The sequence below is a fragment of the Cotesia glomerata genome, linkage group LG4 (assembly GCF_020080835.1).
Source record: "Cotesia glomerata isolate CgM1 linkage group LG4, MPM_Cglom_v2.3, whole genome shotgun sequence".
Taxonomy (NCBI): Eukaryota; Metazoa; Arthropoda; class Insecta; order Hymenoptera; family Braconidae; genus Cotesia; species Cotesia glomerata.
Window position 1 is genome coordinate 19291074 of NC_058161.1, and position 20144 is coordinate 19311217.

General features: G+C 27.5%; 2 protein-coding genes across 2 annotated transcripts; one reads left to right on the forward strand and one right to left on the reverse strand.

Annotated features, from left to right (window-relative positions):
- Positions 1 to 2331: 2331 nt before the first annotated feature.
- On the forward strand, positions 2332 to 8417 carry LOC123263256 (prion-like-(Q/N-rich) domain-bearing protein 25). Its single transcript, XM_044725866.1, has 8 exons — positions 2332 to 2448; positions 2519 to 2761; positions 3703 to 3945; positions 4008 to 4256; positions 6830 to 7075; positions 7137 to 7385; positions 7786 to 8031; positions 8095 to 8417. The coding sequence occupies exons 2-8, from the start codon at positions 2638 to 2640 to the stop codon at positions 8349 to 8351; spliced, it is 1614 nt and encodes a 537-aa protein (XP_044581801.1). The 5' UTR covers positions 2332 to 2448; positions 2519 to 2637; the 3' UTR covers positions 8352 to 8417.
- Positions 8418 to 11247: 2830 nt separating this feature from the next.
- Positions 11248 to 18977, reverse strand: LOC123263268 (UV excision repair protein RAD23 homolog B). The gene is made up of 5 exons (XM_044725879.1): positions 18520 to 18977; positions 18368 to 18440; positions 16745 to 16883; positions 15158 to 15708; positions 11248 to 11622 (listed from the first exon to the last, which is right to left on the reverse strand). The coding sequence occupies exons 1-5, from the start codon at positions 18583 to 18585 to the stop codon at positions 11360 to 11362; spliced, it is 1092 nt and encodes a 363-aa protein (XP_044581814.1). The 5' UTR covers positions 18586 to 18977; the 3' UTR covers positions 11248 to 11359.
- Between the last annotated feature and the right edge of the window lie 1167 nt (positions 18978 to 20144).

Sequence of the window (20144 nt, forward strand, 5' to 3'; positions counted from 1 at the left end):
AATTTCTAAAATGATATTGGAAGTTCTAAATTCTACGTTTAGATCCTGATCGAATGAGAATGTTCTCTAAAATTCTAGAATCATTTAGAAATTTCTAGAATGATCTGGGAAATTCTAAAATCTATGTTTACATTCTGATCGAATGAAAATGTTCTAGAAAATTCTAGAATGATCCGGGAACTTCTAAATCCTACGTTTAGATTTTGATCAAATGATAATTTTTTATAAATTTCTAGAATGATCTGGGAAGTTCTGAAATCTACGTTTAGATTCTGATCAAATGAGAATGTTCTAAAAAATTCTAGGATGATCTGGGAAGTTTTAAAATATATAATTAGATTCTGATCGAATGAGAATGTTCTAGAAAATTCTAGAATGATCCAGAAATTTCTAGAATGATCCGGGAACTTCTAAATCCTACGTTTAGATTTTGATCGAATGATAATCTATACTAATATTATAAAGAGGAAAGATTTGATTAGTTGTTTGTTTGCATCGAATAGGCTTCGAAACTACTGAACCGATTCGAAAAATTCTTTCACTGTTGGGAAGCTATACTATCTCCGGGTGACATAGGCTATATTACATCATAATTAATGTTGAAATTTTTGTTAAATATCTGTGCGAAGCCGGGGTGGACTGTTAGTGTTTTATAAATTTCTAGAATGATCTGGAAAGTTCCAAAGTCTACGTTTAGATTCTGATTAAATGAGGATGCTCTAGAAAATTCTAGAATGATCTGGGAAGTTATAAAATATACGTTTAGATTCTGATCGAATGAAAATGTTCTAGAAAATTCTAGAATGATCCAGAAATTTCTAGAATGATCCGGGAACTTCTAAATCCTACGTTTAGATTTTGATCAAATGATAATGTTTTATAAATTTCTAGAATGATCTGGGAAATTTTGAAGTCTACGTTTAGATTCTAATAAATGAGGATGTTCTAGAAAACTCTAGAATGATATGGGAAGTTCTAAAATCTACGTTTAGATTCTGATCGAATGAAAATGTTCTAGAAAATTTGAGAACTATCCAGAAATTTCTAAAATGATATGGAAAGTTCTAAAACTTACGTTTATATTCTGATCGAATGAGAATGTTTAATAAATTTCCAGAATGATCTGTAAAGTTCTAAAGTTTACGTTTAGATTCTGATTGAATAAAAGTGATTTGGAAAATTCTAGAATGATCTAGAATAACTCCGAATGAACTAGAAAGCTTTAAAATGTATGTCAACATTCTTATCGGTCGAAAATATGCTGGATTGTTCTAGAAACTTTTAAAACATCATAAAAAATGTAATTATAAACAGAGAACTGTACTAAAAATGACCCAGCAGAGCGGGTATTCACATCTAGTAATAATAACGATATAGTGGATGTTGCGAAGGAATATGGATGTCAATGTAAATTGTTTGCGGATGATAAAATGTTATATTTTGTTGGTAAAGATGAAAAAGTTATAGAGTTGATATTAAATAAAACACTTAAAAAGTTGGAAATTTGGTTGAATTGCAACTCACTTAAATTTAATAGTAAAAAAACAGTATGTATGTTGTTTCGTGACAGAAAGAAAAAGAATGTTAATCATCTAGAGTTAGTTTTAGCAGGACAAAAAATTGAGCAATGTACTGAAGCCAAATATTTAGGAATAATGCTGGATGAATTTCTATCTTTTACTAGTCATACCTTTTATATTGTTAAAAAAGTTAATGCTAGAATAAATTTAATGTATAGATTAAGCAAGTTCATTAGCGACTACACTAAAGTTTTAATATATAAATCTATGATCGCTCCTTACTTTGATTATTGTTCCACTCTACTGCTAAATATTAATGATGAATGTATGAAAATGTTACAAAAGTGTCAGAATAGAGCCATGAGAATAATATTAAGAGTTGATATATATATACGCCAATCCGATGTATGTTGGATGCGCTGTGTTTTCTGTCAATTGAAGAAAGAGTTAAATTCAATGTATGTGTGTTTGTTTACAAGATGACAAATAACTTAATGCCTGAGTATCTCAATCGATTTGTTGTGAACTATGACCATAGGTATAGTACAAGATATAAAAATCGATTAATGATACAAAGAACGAGAACAAAAACAGCTGACAAATCAATTAACATGACTGGTTTTTCACTGTTTAATAAATTAAGTAAGGACACTAAAGAGGCTAGAAATCTTGTAATCTTTAAAAAGTTATTGAGAGAACAGTTAAAAACTAGTAGATTGTAAGAAAAATGTATACAAAAAGATCAAAGATCTTTTTATTCTTGATTATGTAGCTTAAAGCTAATGAATAAACATTATTATTATTATATTATAATAATAAATTTGATTTTACCTCTAGTGTAACCCTCAAAATCTACGGTCATGTTGTGACGAAAATTTATCGTGTAACTATAAAAGTTCACAAAATAGCTATGCTTGTGGACCAAAAAGTAAGTTTCTATTTAAACAATTAATATTATAACATAATTTTTTTTTAATAAAAATATATTTTTTACGAAGGAAAATTGGGCAGCAAATGCAGAGTTGACGAAGATTGCAGTATACGTCACGCGAAATGTTCATCAGAATCAAAATGCGTATGCAGAGAAAAAAACATTGAGTTTAATGAAACATCCTGCATGCCTTTGTTGGGCGGATTTTGTTGGAAAAATGAAACATGCGCGACTGATAATACAATTTGTATCGATAATCAGTGCCAATGCAGAGCTAACTACATAGAAAACGGCAAATTTTGCTTTTCAAGTAAAGAAATTTTCATAAACATTCACAAAACATTATCTTAAAAAATTATTAAAGTAGTTTGGTAAATTTGGTAAATTTAAAAAAAATTATTTAGAACTATTATTGAGTCAATAATATTTTCTTAAGGTAGTCTACTATTAGCACCATAAAATAAACTTAACCCTTTATTTTTTTAATTTATCCGAAAGATTATACTTATATGGACTTATCGAAAAAAAATTAGATTTTTTAACGTCACTGTTCAAGAGATATAATTAATTAAAGTTTTGCAGAAATATATGAGCTCTTAAGGGTGTCTCTGTTGAATAGCACGGGAAAGTGATGGTTTATGAAAAATCGGCAAACTTAACCTAAAAAAAAACTTTTAAATAAACAGAACGATGTTTCAAACGCAGATTGGATAAAATAAAAAACGATTAACCACAAAGTTTTAATTTAATTAATTTTTAAATATTATAACTCGCTTTCTATATCTGTTGTTTATCGGAGACATTAACTCTTTCGTGTTAACTAACGACAAAATGACGGCATAAATTCTAAGCGGCAAATTTGAAGTTTGCTTCATAAATCCTCCAGATATTCTTGCATGGTTCATTTTTTTTTTTTTTTGATAAAAATAAATTCCTATAATTTATACAATGAGGTTATATTTACAAATTTAAACAATAAATAAACAAGGCAAACAATTGTAGTTTAAATACCAAACTTATGACAATTAACAACAGTTGGTATTGCCGAGTGACAGCTCAGTTATATTTAATTTATATTTCATTTATTATACTCTTATAATTATTCAATAATAATACGTATCAAATTAAATCAAATTTTTTTATAAGTTATTTGTGTCTATTTTGTCATTTTTGATTAATCACTTTTAACCGAAAAAAACAAAAATAATTTTAATTATGGATTAAAACTACTAGTAAAATTTTCAATTTTAGATACAGTCAATCGTTCATGTTTGGATAACACAGATTGCGTAGGATTAAAATGGTCTGAATGTTCAAAACAAGGTGCTTGCACCTGTCAACCAAATACTGTCCTTGTGAAAAACACTTGTGTGCCTCAATTAGATGTACACTGTAACCTGGATACCGATTGCAGAGTCAAAAACTTTAAGTGCATTGACAATACGTGCCAATGCACAGAAAATTTCATGTTTAGACGCTTAGAATGCGTGCCAAGTAAGTCAAACAATCTAAAATAGATTTATTTGAGTTTGATATTTTGTTTTTTTTTTTTTAAGAAATTTCATTTGAATCCTGTAAAAAAGACGCAGATTGTAATCAAATACCCTTCGCAGAGTGCTCGATAGAAAAAAAATGTGAATGTAAGCATAACTTTATTGCAACTGATCATAGAACATGTAAGCCGCTACTGGGAGAATTTTGTGCTAATGATGAGGATTGTCAGACTTTGAATTCCGAGTGCGATCACAATGAGTGTGTATGTCGGGATGACTACGTACAAGAATCAATCTACTCGTGCATACCAAGTAAGCGAAATTACATGCCTCATAACGTCAAGCGGTTGAGGTAGTGCTTTTGTGATTTTTGAATGCCTCTATCACAACCATATTGTACTTATACAATAATATGAGTACACGTACATCGAGAAAACACTTTAATTAATCCATCTTATAGTTTATAAAAATAATTATTATGTTGCTACTTTGAAAAAAAACGTTTCGAAAAAAATTTTACGTGGACGTCCGGATGTCTGTACGCTGATTTTGTATGTAAACACGATAACTCCCGAAAAAATAGATGTATCGAGACCGGGCTTTTTTTATTAGTTCCAGAATTCGATTAACTGCTGCCGTATTTAATATTAGTAGCCTAGTTTACTTAGTTTTTTTTTTTTTTAAATGAATTTTTATTAAAATTTACAATTTACACACGTACAAAAAATAACTTTTCTTATTTCTCTCACGTGAAAACTATAGCGCCACTTAATCAAGTTAAAATGAGATCAACCAATCATATTACTAGATTTTTTTAGGTGCGCGCATATGACAAAAAAATTAGGCGCCAATAATTCAAAAAATATTATAAAATACTCTGTAAAAAATAACTTAATTACACTGATTTTGTATGTTAACACAATAACTCCCGAAAAAATAGATGTATCGAGACCGGGCTTTTTTTATTAGTTCCAGAATTCGAGTAACCCGTGAAAAAATTTTCTGATCAGACTATATCACGCCTGATATGGAAATTGGCCATATCAGACTATATATGCCTTAATATAAGTATATCAGACTATGTACCCGGCCCGGTAAAAAAAATTATATCTCATTATATTACATAATTATAAATGAAAAATGGCCCTATATAATTATGTATAATTAGGTATAATTATATATAATTATTTCCATAGGAAAAAAAATTCGTTGCGAGTGGGAATCGAACCGTGGACCTACCGCTTGAAAGACTAATTTACTACCAGTTTACCTAAGAGACTTACTTGGAAAACAAAGTTTATTATAACTACAAGTAATGCTAATCGTATACATGATCGATTCGTAGTGAACAAAATTTTTTATCTAATTTATTAATTATTAATTGTCAATATTTATATATAATAATGGTATATATATGCAGATTTATAAAATTATGTATGTACACATGAAATCGCAAAAATGATTCTACGATATATTGTTAAGGTACTTCGTTGCTTTAGAATTTATAATTTCTTTGAAATTAAGAAAATAATCGAGGTAAAATCAGAATTGAAAGCTTAAATTTTAATGGAATTATTTGTTTAGTATATGGAACTATATATTGCTGGAGGGCCTGGCTAACAATTTTTGAACTTGACAAAACTAATAATTTTTGTGAAATTAAATTTTTTTTAAGTTCCTATTATTTCATCCGAAAAATACTATATATTAAAAGATTGTTAATCATTGGAGTAACAGACGCTTAGATAGAAAAAAAGAATGTTTTATGGTAATCACAAAATACCCACTGGAGTAAAAAAAATTATATAGAATTCTATATGATTCATATATAATTTTATATGAATTATATATACATCTATATAATTATAAATGAATTACATATGCTTCTATATAATTAGATATGAATCATATATAATGATATATAGTTTTTTTAACTCGGGTATGCCTTTATATAAGTACATAAGACTACTTATGTGCTGGTAAGGGTATGAGTATATCAGACTATATGAATCCATATCAAGTTATATCAACCCGGATCAGGAATTTTTTTTTCAAGTTTATCAAAGTATATATAACTTTATAAGATTATATCAGGGCATATCAGGACCTATTAAAAAATAATGTACAATTAGATATGAGCATATCAAGCTATATCAAGTCTGATATAGACATATCAAATTGATAAGGCTTGATCAGGCTTGATATGGCCAATTTTCATATCAGGCCATATCAGGACATATCAAAAATTAAATATGGACATATCAGATCATATCAGGCCAGATATGAACATATCAAAAATTTTTATATGGCCTTATCAGCTCATATCAAGCCTGATCAGAATATTTTTTCACGGGAACTGCTGCCGTATTTAATATCAGTAGCCTAGTTTACTTCGTTTTTTTTTTTTTTAATGAATTTTTATTAACCCGTCAGAACTCACGTGAATTTTAATGTCTCACTTGCACTACAACGCCGCTCTATAAGTCGGATGTTGTTGCGTGAGCAAAATGCTCATAACGTGAGTGCTGACGGGTTAAAATTCACCATGATACACACGTACAAAAAATAACTTTTCTCATTTCTCTCACGTGAAAACTATGGCGCCACTTAATCAAGTTAGAATGAAATCGACCTGTCATATTACTAAATTTTTTTAGGCACGCGCATGTGACAAGAAAATTAGGCGCCAATAATTCAAAAAATATTATAAAATACTCTGTAATAAATTACTTAATTTTTTTTTCTTAAAAAAATCAATTATACAATTGATTTTTTTTCCTAAAAATTAAAAAGCGTTATGAAACGTGCACTTTTGGATTTTCCCAACTTTTTTCCTCTAAATTAAAATTCATTGACTACTGACGTTCAATTATATTTCTTTAAAGCACTTCTGGGCCAATTTTGCAGAGAGGATAATGATTGCAACAATATAAAGAACGCAGAGTGCAATAATAAGGTGTGTGTTTGCAAATCAGATTATGTTAGTACTGATCTAACGACTTGTTTACTTTTGCTGGGGCGTCAATGCACCAAAAGATCAGATTGTGCTCCTGATAATTCTGCCTGTCTTGGCGGGATATGTGACTGTAATGAATACTTCATTAGTAAATCTGATGACAAGTGTTTGCCAAGTAAGTTCAAAAATTGGAAGATAATCTTCTCCTAGATTGCTAACTTAATGCTTTCTTCTAGCGCTTCTGGAGAAAAAATGCCAGGATCATTTAGACTGTCACGACAAAAAGTTTTCATTATGTGGACAGAACAAAGTATGTGCTTGCTCGTTTTACTATGTGGCTTCTAATGGGAACGAGTGTGAGCCTCTTCTGGGAGGAAAGTGTAACAACACTAGTCAGTGCATGGTAGACAATTCGATTTGTCTTAATAATCGGTGTCGATGCAAGCCTCATTTCTTACAATCTTTTCACACATATTGTATACCAAGTAAGTATACCCATATAGCAATCTTTTTCAAGGCTTGAGCAAGTCTGGTCTCAATTTTGATGGTGTCTTTTTCTACCTATGGGTCTTGCTCCAGATACTTGTAGCAAATTCAATTGACAAGTCTTGAACAGACCAGTGACGTAGTACTATATCCGGTGCGCAACGCCATCTTACAGAGAATTTAAGAACTAAATTTATTTTAATGCTGTAATTTAAAATAAAAAATCGGCTTTTTTGTAATATAGATTAGATTTAAATAGAATAAATTAATAAATGTATAAAAAATATTTTTAACAAGATAAAAAAAAAGTTTTCATTTTTTATAATTAATTTTTAAAAAATTAATGCAAAATCTCTTTTTCAAGTAACCTACTAAAAAAAATTTTCTTTCTTCTCACAGTTATGTTAGGACGATCATGTACAGAGCAAACTCAATGTAAGACGACACAAAATTCAATATGCGTATCAAATGTATGTGTCTGCCGTGACGACCATTTTGCATTCAATGGAATTTTCTGTATACCTGTTCTCAACAGAGTTTGCTGGACAAACGACCAATGTTCTGGTGATTCCTTTCATTGTTCGAATTATAAGTGTCAATGCAGACCTGGATTCACTGCCGTGTCAGTTGAGAAATGTGTAAAAAGTAAGTTATCTTTCTTAATATGATAAAGTACCAAGAGAATTTGCTAATCACGCCCTCTTTCAGCTGATAGTTTGTTCTCGTGCAATGACGAAACAGAGTGCAGCGACATCTGGCACTCAACATGCTCAACAAAAAAGTGTGTATGCAGAAGTAATAACATTGCAGTCAGTAAATCAACATGTCTTCCTATTTTGCGCGGATATTGCTGGAAAGACGACCAATGCAAGGCTGAAAACTCTGCTTGCATTAATTATTGGTGTAAATGCAAGCCTGGCTTTACAGAAATTGCAATTAATTCATGCGCAGCTATTGTTCTGTAATATAAAAAAGATATCTAAAATTTTTAATTAAATGATAAATAATTTTTGTTTAAGGAGATCCAAGTATGCCCTCCTAGAGTAAAGAATGTATATAAAAAAATAATACGTATAAATACTCTTGTTATTTTAAAATTAATTTTTAAATTAATTAATAACATTTTTAAGGAAATTTCCGAAAAATTTACTCATTACATAATTATTAACATTTAATTGACTAATAAAAAATATAGCACTCTGAAATACTGGTATACAATTGACAACACCGTAAGAGTCCCCTAACCTTAAAGTTTATTTATGTTTACTGTCTAACTAGAATGACTGATCTTCTAGCATTTAAAAAAACCGCGGTTACTTATGCGCAGGGGTAACTGCGCAAGCGGTGTTGCCAAGTCAAATACAAGACTTTAAAGAACGCAATTTCCGAGTGATTTTTCATAAAAAATATAAAATATCTCCGTAATACGTTCGGAAAGCTACTTTTTTTATTGTTTTAATCGGAAGCTTATTATCTTTTCAGTCGAATTCAATGAAAATGAAATTTTTTTTAAATCGTTAATTGCATTAAATTCTTAACCAAATACCCAGCTGATGGAATCTCCATTTACCTACATGTAAAAATTAAAATTTTCAAACCTAATTATTTAATTAAATATCCCGGAAAGCTACTGTTTTTTGATTTTTTTATTAATTATGAGGCTACTTAGTTTGAACCCTCACGGTTTTGGAAACGCCGCATAGATTTGGTATTTATACGATACAAATGCTGTATGTTTACCGTAATACTCCAGTAATTTTAGCCAGTTTTTTTACCGAATTATTACGAAAAAATTACGAAATAAATTCAGAATATTTACGGCAATATAACAAGAAAATTACGGTATATTAACAGTATTTAAACCGTAAATGTACCGTATATTTACACGGAAAAAAGTAAACTGTAATATTCACTCGGATTCCGGTTAATTTTTATAGTTTCAAACACTAAAGCGGACATCGGGGTAGCAAAAATATAAATATTACAGAACTTAATGTAGAAAGTATAAAAGCCACAATTTATAATTTAATATCCAAAATAAGTGATTAGTAGCTGTCACTATAGTAAATAACGACTCTTTCATCTTAAAAAATTACAGTTTCAAACAGTAAAAATTGCCATTTCAATATATAGTCGATATTATGAGGAGAAGGGGAACTCAGATGAAAGAGAAGGGGCTCTCACTCTGGGAGAATTTAACATTTGAAACAGTAAAAATTATACTTTTAAAATATATATTTTACCAGTCCAAGCAAATCAATAATTACAGTTTGATTTTTAGCGTAGCGTTTAAAATTTACCATTTTACTTTGTAAATATTGACGTTGCTTGAATTAGAAATTTACTAACTTTATTTTATACTTTTTACATATCATAAGATCATTTTTTGGGTACGAAATGATAAATATCAAAGTCTGAATTCTTAATTATTATACTTTAACATTTTAGACATTTACATAGCGAATATTACTGTTTGAAATAGTATTTTCTTCCGTGTAAAGAGTAAATTGTAACGTTTAAATGGTAAATATTATAAAGTGAATAGTAAAATCACGATTTTACTGTTTGAAATGGTAATTTTTAGCAGTTGATCATTACTTATTACAAATCGACTGTTATTTATTGCAGATTACTTTTTTCAGTGTACTGTATTTCTGCGGCACTATTGCAGCAAAAAACCGGAAAAGAAGATCCCTACTTTCTACTACCGGTAAAAGACCAAAAATATGCTGCTTTGCTACTATTTTTCAATAGCTTAAAATATTTTTTTATAATATTATAAATTATCATGAAAAATTTTTAAGAGATTAGAAAATTAATTTTTCTATTATTATTATTATCATCATTTTTCTAGTCCAGACCGGGATTCGAACCCGGATCATTTAGTTACGCGCCGAAGACTCTACCAGTTGAGCTATCAGAGACACTATCCGTAACTATTTACTCAGTCACCTAATAAGACCCACCGAGTAATAAACACCACCGTCCATCTTACGGTAGAAAGCATTATATCTTTAATTATATCAGTATAAACACGGCAAAATTGTAGTATATCTTCGGTATTTTTACCGTAGAAATACCATTTTATTATCGTAAAATTATAGTAATATTATAGTTAATACATAGATTTTTTACGGTAAAGGTTCTAGAGTTTTACGGTAATTTTATCGTATTATTTCTGAACTTTGCAGCAAAAGTACGGTAGAAATGCTGTATAACTATAGTAACAAAAACTAGCCAAAATAACCACAGAAATACCGTATTATTTCAGAATTATAACGGTTAATTTATGGTAAACGCATTAATACCGAAAATTTACGGTATTTCCAAAACCGCGAGGGAATTTAAAAATTTTTAGGAAGTTTTAAAAATTTGACTACTTCGCGTGGATCTCTTTAAAATATTTTTTCTAGGTTAAAAAAAAATCCCGGACCTGGAATAAATAAATAAAAATTATTATTAATAGATTATAATTATTTTTATTTTTCAAAATTATATATTGACAAAAGAAATTATTAATAAAAACCACACTAATAAAAAAAATATTATATTAGCAATAAATTAAAAAAAAAAAAAAAAAAAAAAAAAAAAAAAAAAAAGAAGAAGAAGAAATGAATCAATAAATTTATTCATGTGAAGAAAATTTAATCTGACAATTATGTTTTTATTTTTTATCGAACAAACTAACCAATTTAATATTATTTAATATATATTTTGCATTTATATTATAAGCTAATTTTAAAATTTTTAAAATTTTATTTTTAAGAAATATTAATATTAACATTTCAGTGTTAGCTTTTACAAAATAAAAAATTGACCTTGAAAAATGTAAATGCGTTTAACGAGAAACAAATTTATTTTATTTTAATTATTAATTGTTAATCATATGATCAATAATCTTGTTTATTTTCAATAATAATATCATTATTAATATTATTAGCAATAATTATTTATTATTAAGGTAGATCTTAATTTATTCATCAAGATTTTGTGATAGTAAAAAATTAGCAGCGAGGTTTTCATTCTTCTCGCAAGCAAAGTAGGCTTGCAAGGCTAAGTGTTCGGGGAATCCCAGAGCCTTTAATCGTTCCACGGCTTCGCGATCTTGCGGAGAAATAGGTATGACGCCGGTAGTGGCGGCTACCGCTGGACTTACTGCATCAGCGCCACCTGCGTTACCTCCAGCACCGCGGATAGCTTGATTCGAGCCCAGTTGACCTGCGCCAGCAGCTCCAGCTAGTTATAAAAATTTTAATCATAAATTTGACCACAAACCTATTTTTTTTTTTTTAATATTACATCTTATATTCAAGTACATGCTTAAATTTTTATTTAAAGTTATTAAGAACGGAATAAAAAAAAAAATATTCAAATAATTTATTTGATTAGGTCATTTTTATATTCAGCTATTTTTTTAAATTTGAATTTTGGCGGGGTTATGACGTAGTACTATATCCGGTGCGCAACGCCATCTTACAGAGAGTCTAAGAACGATATTTATTTTTATGTTGCTATTTAAAATAAATAAACGGCTTTTTTGTAATATAAATTAAATTTTAAATAAAATTAAGTTACTATATATTTTAAAATTAAATTGTTATGCTACCTGGTCAATATTTGGTTCCTTGACCCTATATAATTAAAAGAATAAGAAAAATTTTGACTCCGGCGTATGTATATAATACAATTAATTTTTTAAAATTAAATTTAGTATCACTGCAAAGGTCAAGACCTGAATTTTATTTAAAGTTATTAAGAACAAAAAAAAAAAGAAAAATATTTAAATAATTTATTTATTTAGATTATTTCTAAATTAAGTTATTTTTTTAAATTTGAATTTTGGCGGGATAGTGACGTAGTACTATATCCGGTGCGCAACGCCATCTTAAAGAAAATTTAGGATCTATATTTATTTTTATGTGATAATTTAAATCAACAGACTCGATAGAGTCTGGCGCCAAGTTCCGTTCTCAAGCCAGACTACCGAGTGTGTATATACCGTAAGCAGAACGGTTTTTTGAGGTTACAAATTTTTTTTCAAATTTACTTTGATTTTTTTTTTAAATGATATTTTATAATAGTAGTTCATGCTTTTTATTACGCGTATTACTTGATTATTATCAATTATCTTTATAATTTCTATTTAAAATTATTAAAAATAATCAGCACAAACTATAGCGACCCAGATTTTTAGATTTTAACTTTTTTCTTATGTAAAAAGCGGACGGCCAGAGACTAAATAATATAAGGGTGCATGCTAATCTTATAATAGATGGGAAACTACAGTGAAAAAAAGATATTTGACAGCTTGCAATTACACACGCCAGACGGCGCAAGAATAACTTTTACATGAACTATAGCTTAAAGGGGATAGTTTGCCACCGGAAATGTATTAAATTAAAATTGTCAATTTTTATTATAATTACAAAAAATAATGAAATCCGAGCAAGAACAGTTTCACTGTAAAAAAATCGCGCCAAGTCCACGTTCATAAGACTATTAAGAAAAAAAAATTTTATTTCTTTACAAAAAGATATAAAATAAAAAATTAAAAAATTCAAGATACCGATATGGTTGTATATGATTTTTGGAAATTAAAAAAAATTTTTTTGTAAATTTAAAAATTTTAAAAAACCAATTTTGGAACATACTTGGTGTGCATGATTGTGTACTTTAATTTTTTTTAAAAGTCCTAGTAGATAGATTTTACGAATTTCACAAAAAGTGAAATATTTTGTAACCACGCACACTAAATACGTTCCAAAATTGTTTCTTTTAATTTTTAAATTTACAAAAAATTTTTTTTTAATTTCCGAAAATCATATACAACCATATCGGTATCTTGGATTTTTTAATTTTTTATTTTATATCTTTTTGTAAAGAAATAAAATTTTTTTTTCTTAATAGTCTTATGAACGTGGACTTGGCGCGATTTTTTTACAGTGAAACTGTTTTTGCTCGGATTAAGGAGGTTCTTCCGCTTCAGTAAAGTCACAACAATTGTAGTAGTCAATATTCGATAAATTAAAATAAAAAAACCCATAAAAATTCCTAAAATTAAAAAATAAATAGTATATGAGGCATTAATCGTTGAAATTTTGAAAATTAAAAAAAAAATAGTTAAATACAAAAATTAATTTGACTGTCGTAAATCAGCTGTTAGTAACCTGTCCGCGATTTGGCAACGCTATATTTAGGTTGTTTACATTTTCATTTGCACAATATAACCTTAACCACGTTTAAGTTTTTGCAGTCAGGGTAAATAAATAAATTAATTAAAAATATTGAGTGTAATAATTGACATTAGAATGTTATGGTTTTATGACTAATGGCAAGAATGCTAGTATTTTTTAATTATTGTTTTATTTTTCAATTATGAATTATGAAAATTTGTTAACAATAAATTAACTAATAAGTATGTATGAAAAACATAAGTGCGTTAAAGTTTAGTTTGAATTTATTGAATGGTCTGAAGCTCAAGCGCTACGCAACGTTGCCAAATGTTCTGACGCCATTTTAATGTAGGTTACTTAAAAATTTTCTGTGGTTTTATAATTTTAGTTTCTCCATAAATTACACGGCAGCCTATATATTTTATTGCAAAAAATGAAACCTGAATATTTCGAAAACTTTATTTTGAGTTTTTTTTACCCCATCTAGTCGGTGGTTAATACCATAATTCGAGAAAGTTGTTAAGGTCTGACTTTCTCTTAAGACTCGGAAAAAATACTAACATTTTTAGAAATTTTTTTTTCAAAAATTTCCACGCTGAAGAATAAATTAAACTTCACTAGTAGATAAATAAGGACTTTAACTATTAGATAAAAATTAATTTTATGCATAATCTAATATTTTTTATTTAACATTGATGGCGAAAGGACTTCCTTAAATAAACAGCTATTTTATAATATAGATTAGATTTTGAATAAAATTAAATTACTAGAATTTTAATAATCGAGTTTTTAAATTGCCCGGTCAATATTTTGTTTTTTTCTTATTAAAAATTGTTTTTAAGGAGGTTCAAGCGTAACTTATAAGTCAAAATAATGTTTACATTTTTTTTTTACTTTCAGTCTTCCCAATATTCGTCAAAATTCTTTATGTTAATTTTAAAAAATTTGAACAATTTAATACTTGATGATTTTAACTTATTTAATAAAATAAAGTAATAAAATGACTTTCATATTTATTGCTTGCCGGATTAAATAAATAGGTTTGGCAACAGCGCATTTGATTATACCCATTACAGAGACGTGGATGACTGTGTGAGTTAAATATTTCTCTATCTGTAACTATATTTCTATCCTTTTCTTTTTTCTCAGCTGTTGACGCGACGTTGCCAAATCTTTATTCGAATAAATAGCTGACGATAAACGAGTCAAAGACATTGAATTAAACTTTAAATATGTCGAAAATTATATCGGTAATGTACTATTATTAATTTTTTTTTATATTTTACAATAATTCAAGTTTCTTGTGTATAGTTTTTTATTCGTTAAAGTTGGGAGGTTAATATTGAAAAAAATAATTAAAGTCTCGACTAAACGTTTGTCCGCCATAAGAGCCCGTGTATAAGAAGATAAAAAATGTGATTTTTGAAATTTAATATCTAAGTAACTAAACGGTGAATCTTTTTTAAATTTTGGGATTAGATCAATTACGCATTTATTAATACGTATACTTAATTTCAAAGCTCAAAGTTGGAAATTATTTTTTACATTAGATTCGCTCGAACTTCCTAAATTTATAATTAATCAATAAATAAACTTACCAGGCTCGTTGAGCATACGGATGAACGCATCCTGATTCTGTGAGATAAGTTGCAAGAGCGCAGGATTGGACTGTCCGATTTGCTGCAAGACAGCATTGAGAAGCTGCGGATTCTGCTGGATAACGTTCCGCATCTGTTGGAACTGAGGCTGATTGCGCAGGAACGCGAGTGGGTCGCCACCTCCACCACCACCTTGTTCCATGATCGCGTCAGCGACCTCTGGTGCGTTGTCCTCTGGGAAGTCGTCGAACAGAGCGTCGATTCCTTGAGTGGGAATCCCGGTGATGAGATACTCGACAGCGCGGTCAGGATTGTTGAAGCTTGCACGCAGAGCTTGCTCAACTCTTTCGCGATCATAGCCCATGTCCATAATGTTGGTCACCATGGTGTCGTAAGCGTCTCCGGTCAACAATGCGCTTTCGGGCTGATTTCTAGCGGCTGCTTCTGTTATTGCTGCCACAGCCGCTGCTGTTGATGATTGGTCAGTTGGTTGGGCGCCTGCTGACGGCCGGGTTACTGGTGAGGGCTCTGATGACGCTGCTGGTGTCTCTCTGGAATAAATAATTTTCGAGGGTATTATTTTTAGATTGCTTTTTAAATAATGGATTACTTATTTATTTTATTTGTATAATATAGTCATTAAAAAAAAAACAAGAATTTATTGTTGCATTTGAAGTATCCGCGTAGAGATCAAGGATTAGAGGTCAATAGAGAATTTTTTTGAAGATAAAAATTCAAATTTAATAGAATAATTATTAATTAACTAGCAACCTAGCAGTCACTACGTGACTGCCGTAACTTGTGAACTATAAATAAATAAAATTTTTCTTTATTAAATAATGACTTTTGTTGAATTGCATTGTACTTTTTTAAATATTGACGTTTCTAAAGATATAAGCTCATCCCAATGTTACATTCATCAAGAGCTTTCATTTGAGTACCCACATATATACATATATGTAATATACATATATGTAATATATATAAATATATAAAATATATAAAAAATTGATGTGGGTACTCAAATGAAAGGTCTTGATGAGTGTAATCTCAGGGTGAGCTTATATCTTTAAAAATGTCAATAGTTCACAAGATACAAGCTCATTTCTTAATTATTGACATTTTTAAAGATATAAGTTCATTTCGGTGTTACACTCATCAAGAGCTTTGATTTGAGTACCCACATACATTTTTGATATATTTTTTATAAATACATAGATATAATATATATATATATATATATATATATATATATATATATATATATATATATATATATATATATATATATAAAATATATGAAAAATTGATCTGGGTACTTAAGTGAAAGGTCTCGATAAGTGTAACATCATATTTTTATGCATTTTTATAAGCATAATCTTTTGGGTAAATTAAAAAAATGAAGGGTTAAGTTTGTGTTATTGGGCTAATAAACTATCTTAATAAAATATTCTTGACTCAATAATCGATTGTTTTAAATAAATTTTGAAAAATTATCTGTGAATAATTATATTTAATTTTTACAGTTTGGATAAAAGTAAGTTATTATTAAATTATTATTTTGATTTATATTAAATTTAAAAATACCTGGTACGTTCTTTAGCTGCATCATCAGTATTACTAGTAGTTGTTTCAGCAACTTTGGGCTTTGATACCATAACAACAATAAATTTCTTCTCATCAATATTGTATTGAGTTAAGGAGTCATCGTCAACTAGAATCTTACCTGTAAAATAAATAAATAATTAATAAATTTATTTAAATAGAATGAAATTTTGTTTTTTTTTATGATTAAATTGTTAAAATGAAATTTTCTTAAAAAAAAAAAAAAAAAAAAAAAAAAATTAAAAAAAAACTACTACATAATCAGCTTTTAGGAAAATTTGAAAAATGAGTTCTTAGTTCCTTTAAAATTTTCTTATTAAATTTTTAAAAATAATATTTTATGTTATCTATCAAAAAAATGTGAAGAATTATCTCTGAATTTCAGTTTAATTTTTTTTTTTTTTAATAAAAAAAATTAAAATATATTAATAACTTGTTTATAAATTTAAAAATAAATAATTATCTAATGTCCACTGATTTGACTATCACCAAACAGGTCATACTACATACTAGTAATAAAAATAACTAGCAATCTTGCAGTCACTATGTGACTGCCGTGACTTGTGAACTATAAATAAATAAAATTTTGATTTATTAGATGATGACTTTTGTTGAATTGCACTGTACTTTTTTGAATATTGACGTTTCTAAAGATATAAGCTCATCCCAATGTTACATTCATCAAGAGCTTTCATTTGAGTACCCACATACACTTTCATATATTTTTCATATATACATATATGTAATATATATAAATATATAAAATATATGAAAAAATGATGTGGGTACTCAAATGAAAGGTCTTGATGAGTGTTACATTGGAATGAGCTTATATCTTTAAAAATGTCAATATTTCACAAGACACAAGATCATTTCTTAACTATTGACATTTTGAAAGATTATAAGCTCACCTCGATGTTACACTCATCAAGAGCTTTCATTTGAGTATCCACATGCATTTTTATATATTTTTTATACATACATATATATAATATATATAAATATATAAAATATATGAAAAATTGATGTGGGTACTCAAATAAAAGGTCTCGATGAGTGTAATCTTAGGGTGAGCTTATATCTTTAAAAATGTCAATAGTTAACAAGATAGAAGATCATTTCTTAATTATTGACATTTTTAAAGATATAAGCTCATTCTGATGTTCCACTCATCAAGAGCTTTAATTTGAGTACCCACATGAATTTTTTGGTATATTTTTTATGTATTTATATATAAAATATGTAATTATATAAAATATATGAAAAAATGATGGGGGTACTCAAATGAAAGGTCTCAATGAGTGTAACATCGGGATGAGCTTATATCTTTAAAAATGTCAATATTTCACAAGATAAAAGGTCATTTCTTAATTATGTATCTAGAAATACAGCATTTTTGAATGCAGCATAAATACTTATTATCATAAATTGACTATTGGTGAGAATGAAACCTTGAAAAGGTACAACTGCAGGTCAAGACCTTTCTAATGATACCAAATTTAACCATAAAACCCCATTTTAACATATAAATACACTGTCCACAAAAGTTTTCTTATTCTCTTAATAATATAGATAATAAACAAATGAATAAATAAATAAAATTACCAGCATAAATTAATTTTTGATGCAAAGCAGGATATTTTTCTTGTGCTTCTATTTTATCCTTTAAATCTTTTACCTAAAACATAAAAAATATAAATTAGTGATAAAAAAAATTAATAATTAAATTAAAAAAAAAAAAATAATTATTATTATACCGTTTTTGAAGGATCAATTTCAATGGTAAAAGTTTGTTGCTGTAAATTTTTCAACGTGATAATCATTTTGGGTATTTTTGAGGTTATATTACACACTACACAAATAAGCTGCTATTAAACATAAGAATACATATATATTTTTTATAATTATTGTAAAATTATATCCCATGCGTTAAAACTATGCGGCGTAGTTTTTTTTATTTTTTTTTTTAACGCGTTTACTTTTTAATTTTGAAAATGAAACTTTGTGTGAAACTTGATATATCAATTTTTTTAGTGAGATAAAATAATGCGTGTATGTGTGTGAATATATAGGTATATCACGCAATGAGTCGGCACAGAAAAAAAAGTCACAACCACTCGATCCGTCTCTGGTGGTGTTGCGAAAACTATTGTCGTTTTTTCTTTAAATCGTTTTTACATATATGATGATTTTGGATGATTTAGAAAAAAATGGAGATTATAAATAGGGGTTAGAAAATATTTAATTAATTTTTTTGGCCAAGTTTCTTATAGTTCTGAGAGTTAATAACAGATGGCGCGAATTTTAAATTATTTAAAATTCCCGGGAAAAATTTAAATTTAATAATAAATAAAAATTTAGATTTTCATTTATTTTTCATTAATTTCATATAAAAATTAATTTAGCAGAGATTTAATAATCTTAAAAATTTTGGTGACAAATAAATTATTTAAAAAAAAAATAATGAAAAAAAAATTGACAAATAGAAATTTAAAAAAATGAAAAATGCAATTTTTTAAAAATAATTTTTCGGAACAAATTTGTTTGTTAAAAAACAATTTGAAAATATAAATAACAGTTTAAAAAAAACTTAAAAATACGCTTTTTATAGAAAACCAAATTAAAATATAGAAAATAAATTTGATTTAAGAATGGTGTAAAAAATTTTAATAAATATGAATTAATAATTGTAAATAAGAAATAAATATATTTTATTGCAAAAAAACCGTAGGGTGCATAATGTCAATAGTTATAAATATTTTATTGACAGATATGAGTAGAAGGATTATCATTTCGAATTATAATAAAGTTAGCAGACATTTTTGATTTTTTGATTTAGCTTAATTTATTAAATTAGAACTAAAAAATATTTTTAAAAAATTGCACTTATAGTTTTTGAACTTTTTTACAATTTAAAGTTTTTTTTTATTTTTTTCAAATAATTTTTTTAATAAAAAAAATTATAAAAATTTTTAGATGTCGGCTAACTTTATGTTCATTCATTTTCAATAATATTTTAAAAAGCACCCCACCCTTTTTTAAAAATAAAACATTTTTTTTATAATAGTAAAGACAGCCGACATTGTTAATTTTTTAAGTTCTTTTTAAATTACTAATTTAGAAGTAAAAAATATTTTTAAAGAATTGCACTTATAGTTTTTCAAGTTTTTTACAAATGAAATTTTAAAAAAAATTTTTTTTTAGTAATTTTTTTAACAAAAAAAATTATAAAAATTTTTCGATACTAAGAAATAATCATTTTTCATGAATTTGGAATGTAATTATGATAAATAAAAGAAAAACATAAATTTGAGTATAAAAATTAAAAATTAAAAATTGAAGAGTTAAGGGGGTATTCTAGTCTAGAATTTTGAAAAAAAAA

Excerpts from the sequence above, each read along its gene's own strand:
- LOC123263256 (XM_044725866.1), top strand. The coding sequence starts at position 2,638 with ATGCCTTTGTTGGGCGGATTTTGTTGGAAAAATGAAACATGCGCGACT. Across the intron at positions 2,762-3,702 it reads CGGCAAATTTTGCTTTTCAA|ATACAGTCAATCGTTCATGT; the intron begins GTAAAGAAATTT and ends TTTCAATTTTAG. Across the intron at positions 3,946-4,007 it reads ACGCTTAGAATGCGTGCCAA|AAATTTCATTTGAATCCTGT; the intron begins GTAAGTCAAACA and ends TTTTTTTTTAAG.
- LOC123263268 (XM_044725879.1), bottom strand. The coding sequence starts at position 18,585 with ATGATTATCACGTTGAAAAATTTACAGCAACAAACTTTTACCATTGAA. Across the intron at positions 18,441-18,519 it reads AAATTGATCCTTCAAAAACG|GTAAAAGATTTAAAGGATAA; the intron begins GTATAATAATAA and ends TTTATGTTTTAG. Across the intron at positions 11,623-15,157 it reads CCGTATGCTCAACGAGCCTG|CTGGAGCTGCTGGCGCAGGT; the intron begins GTAAGTTTATTT and ends TTTTATAACTAG.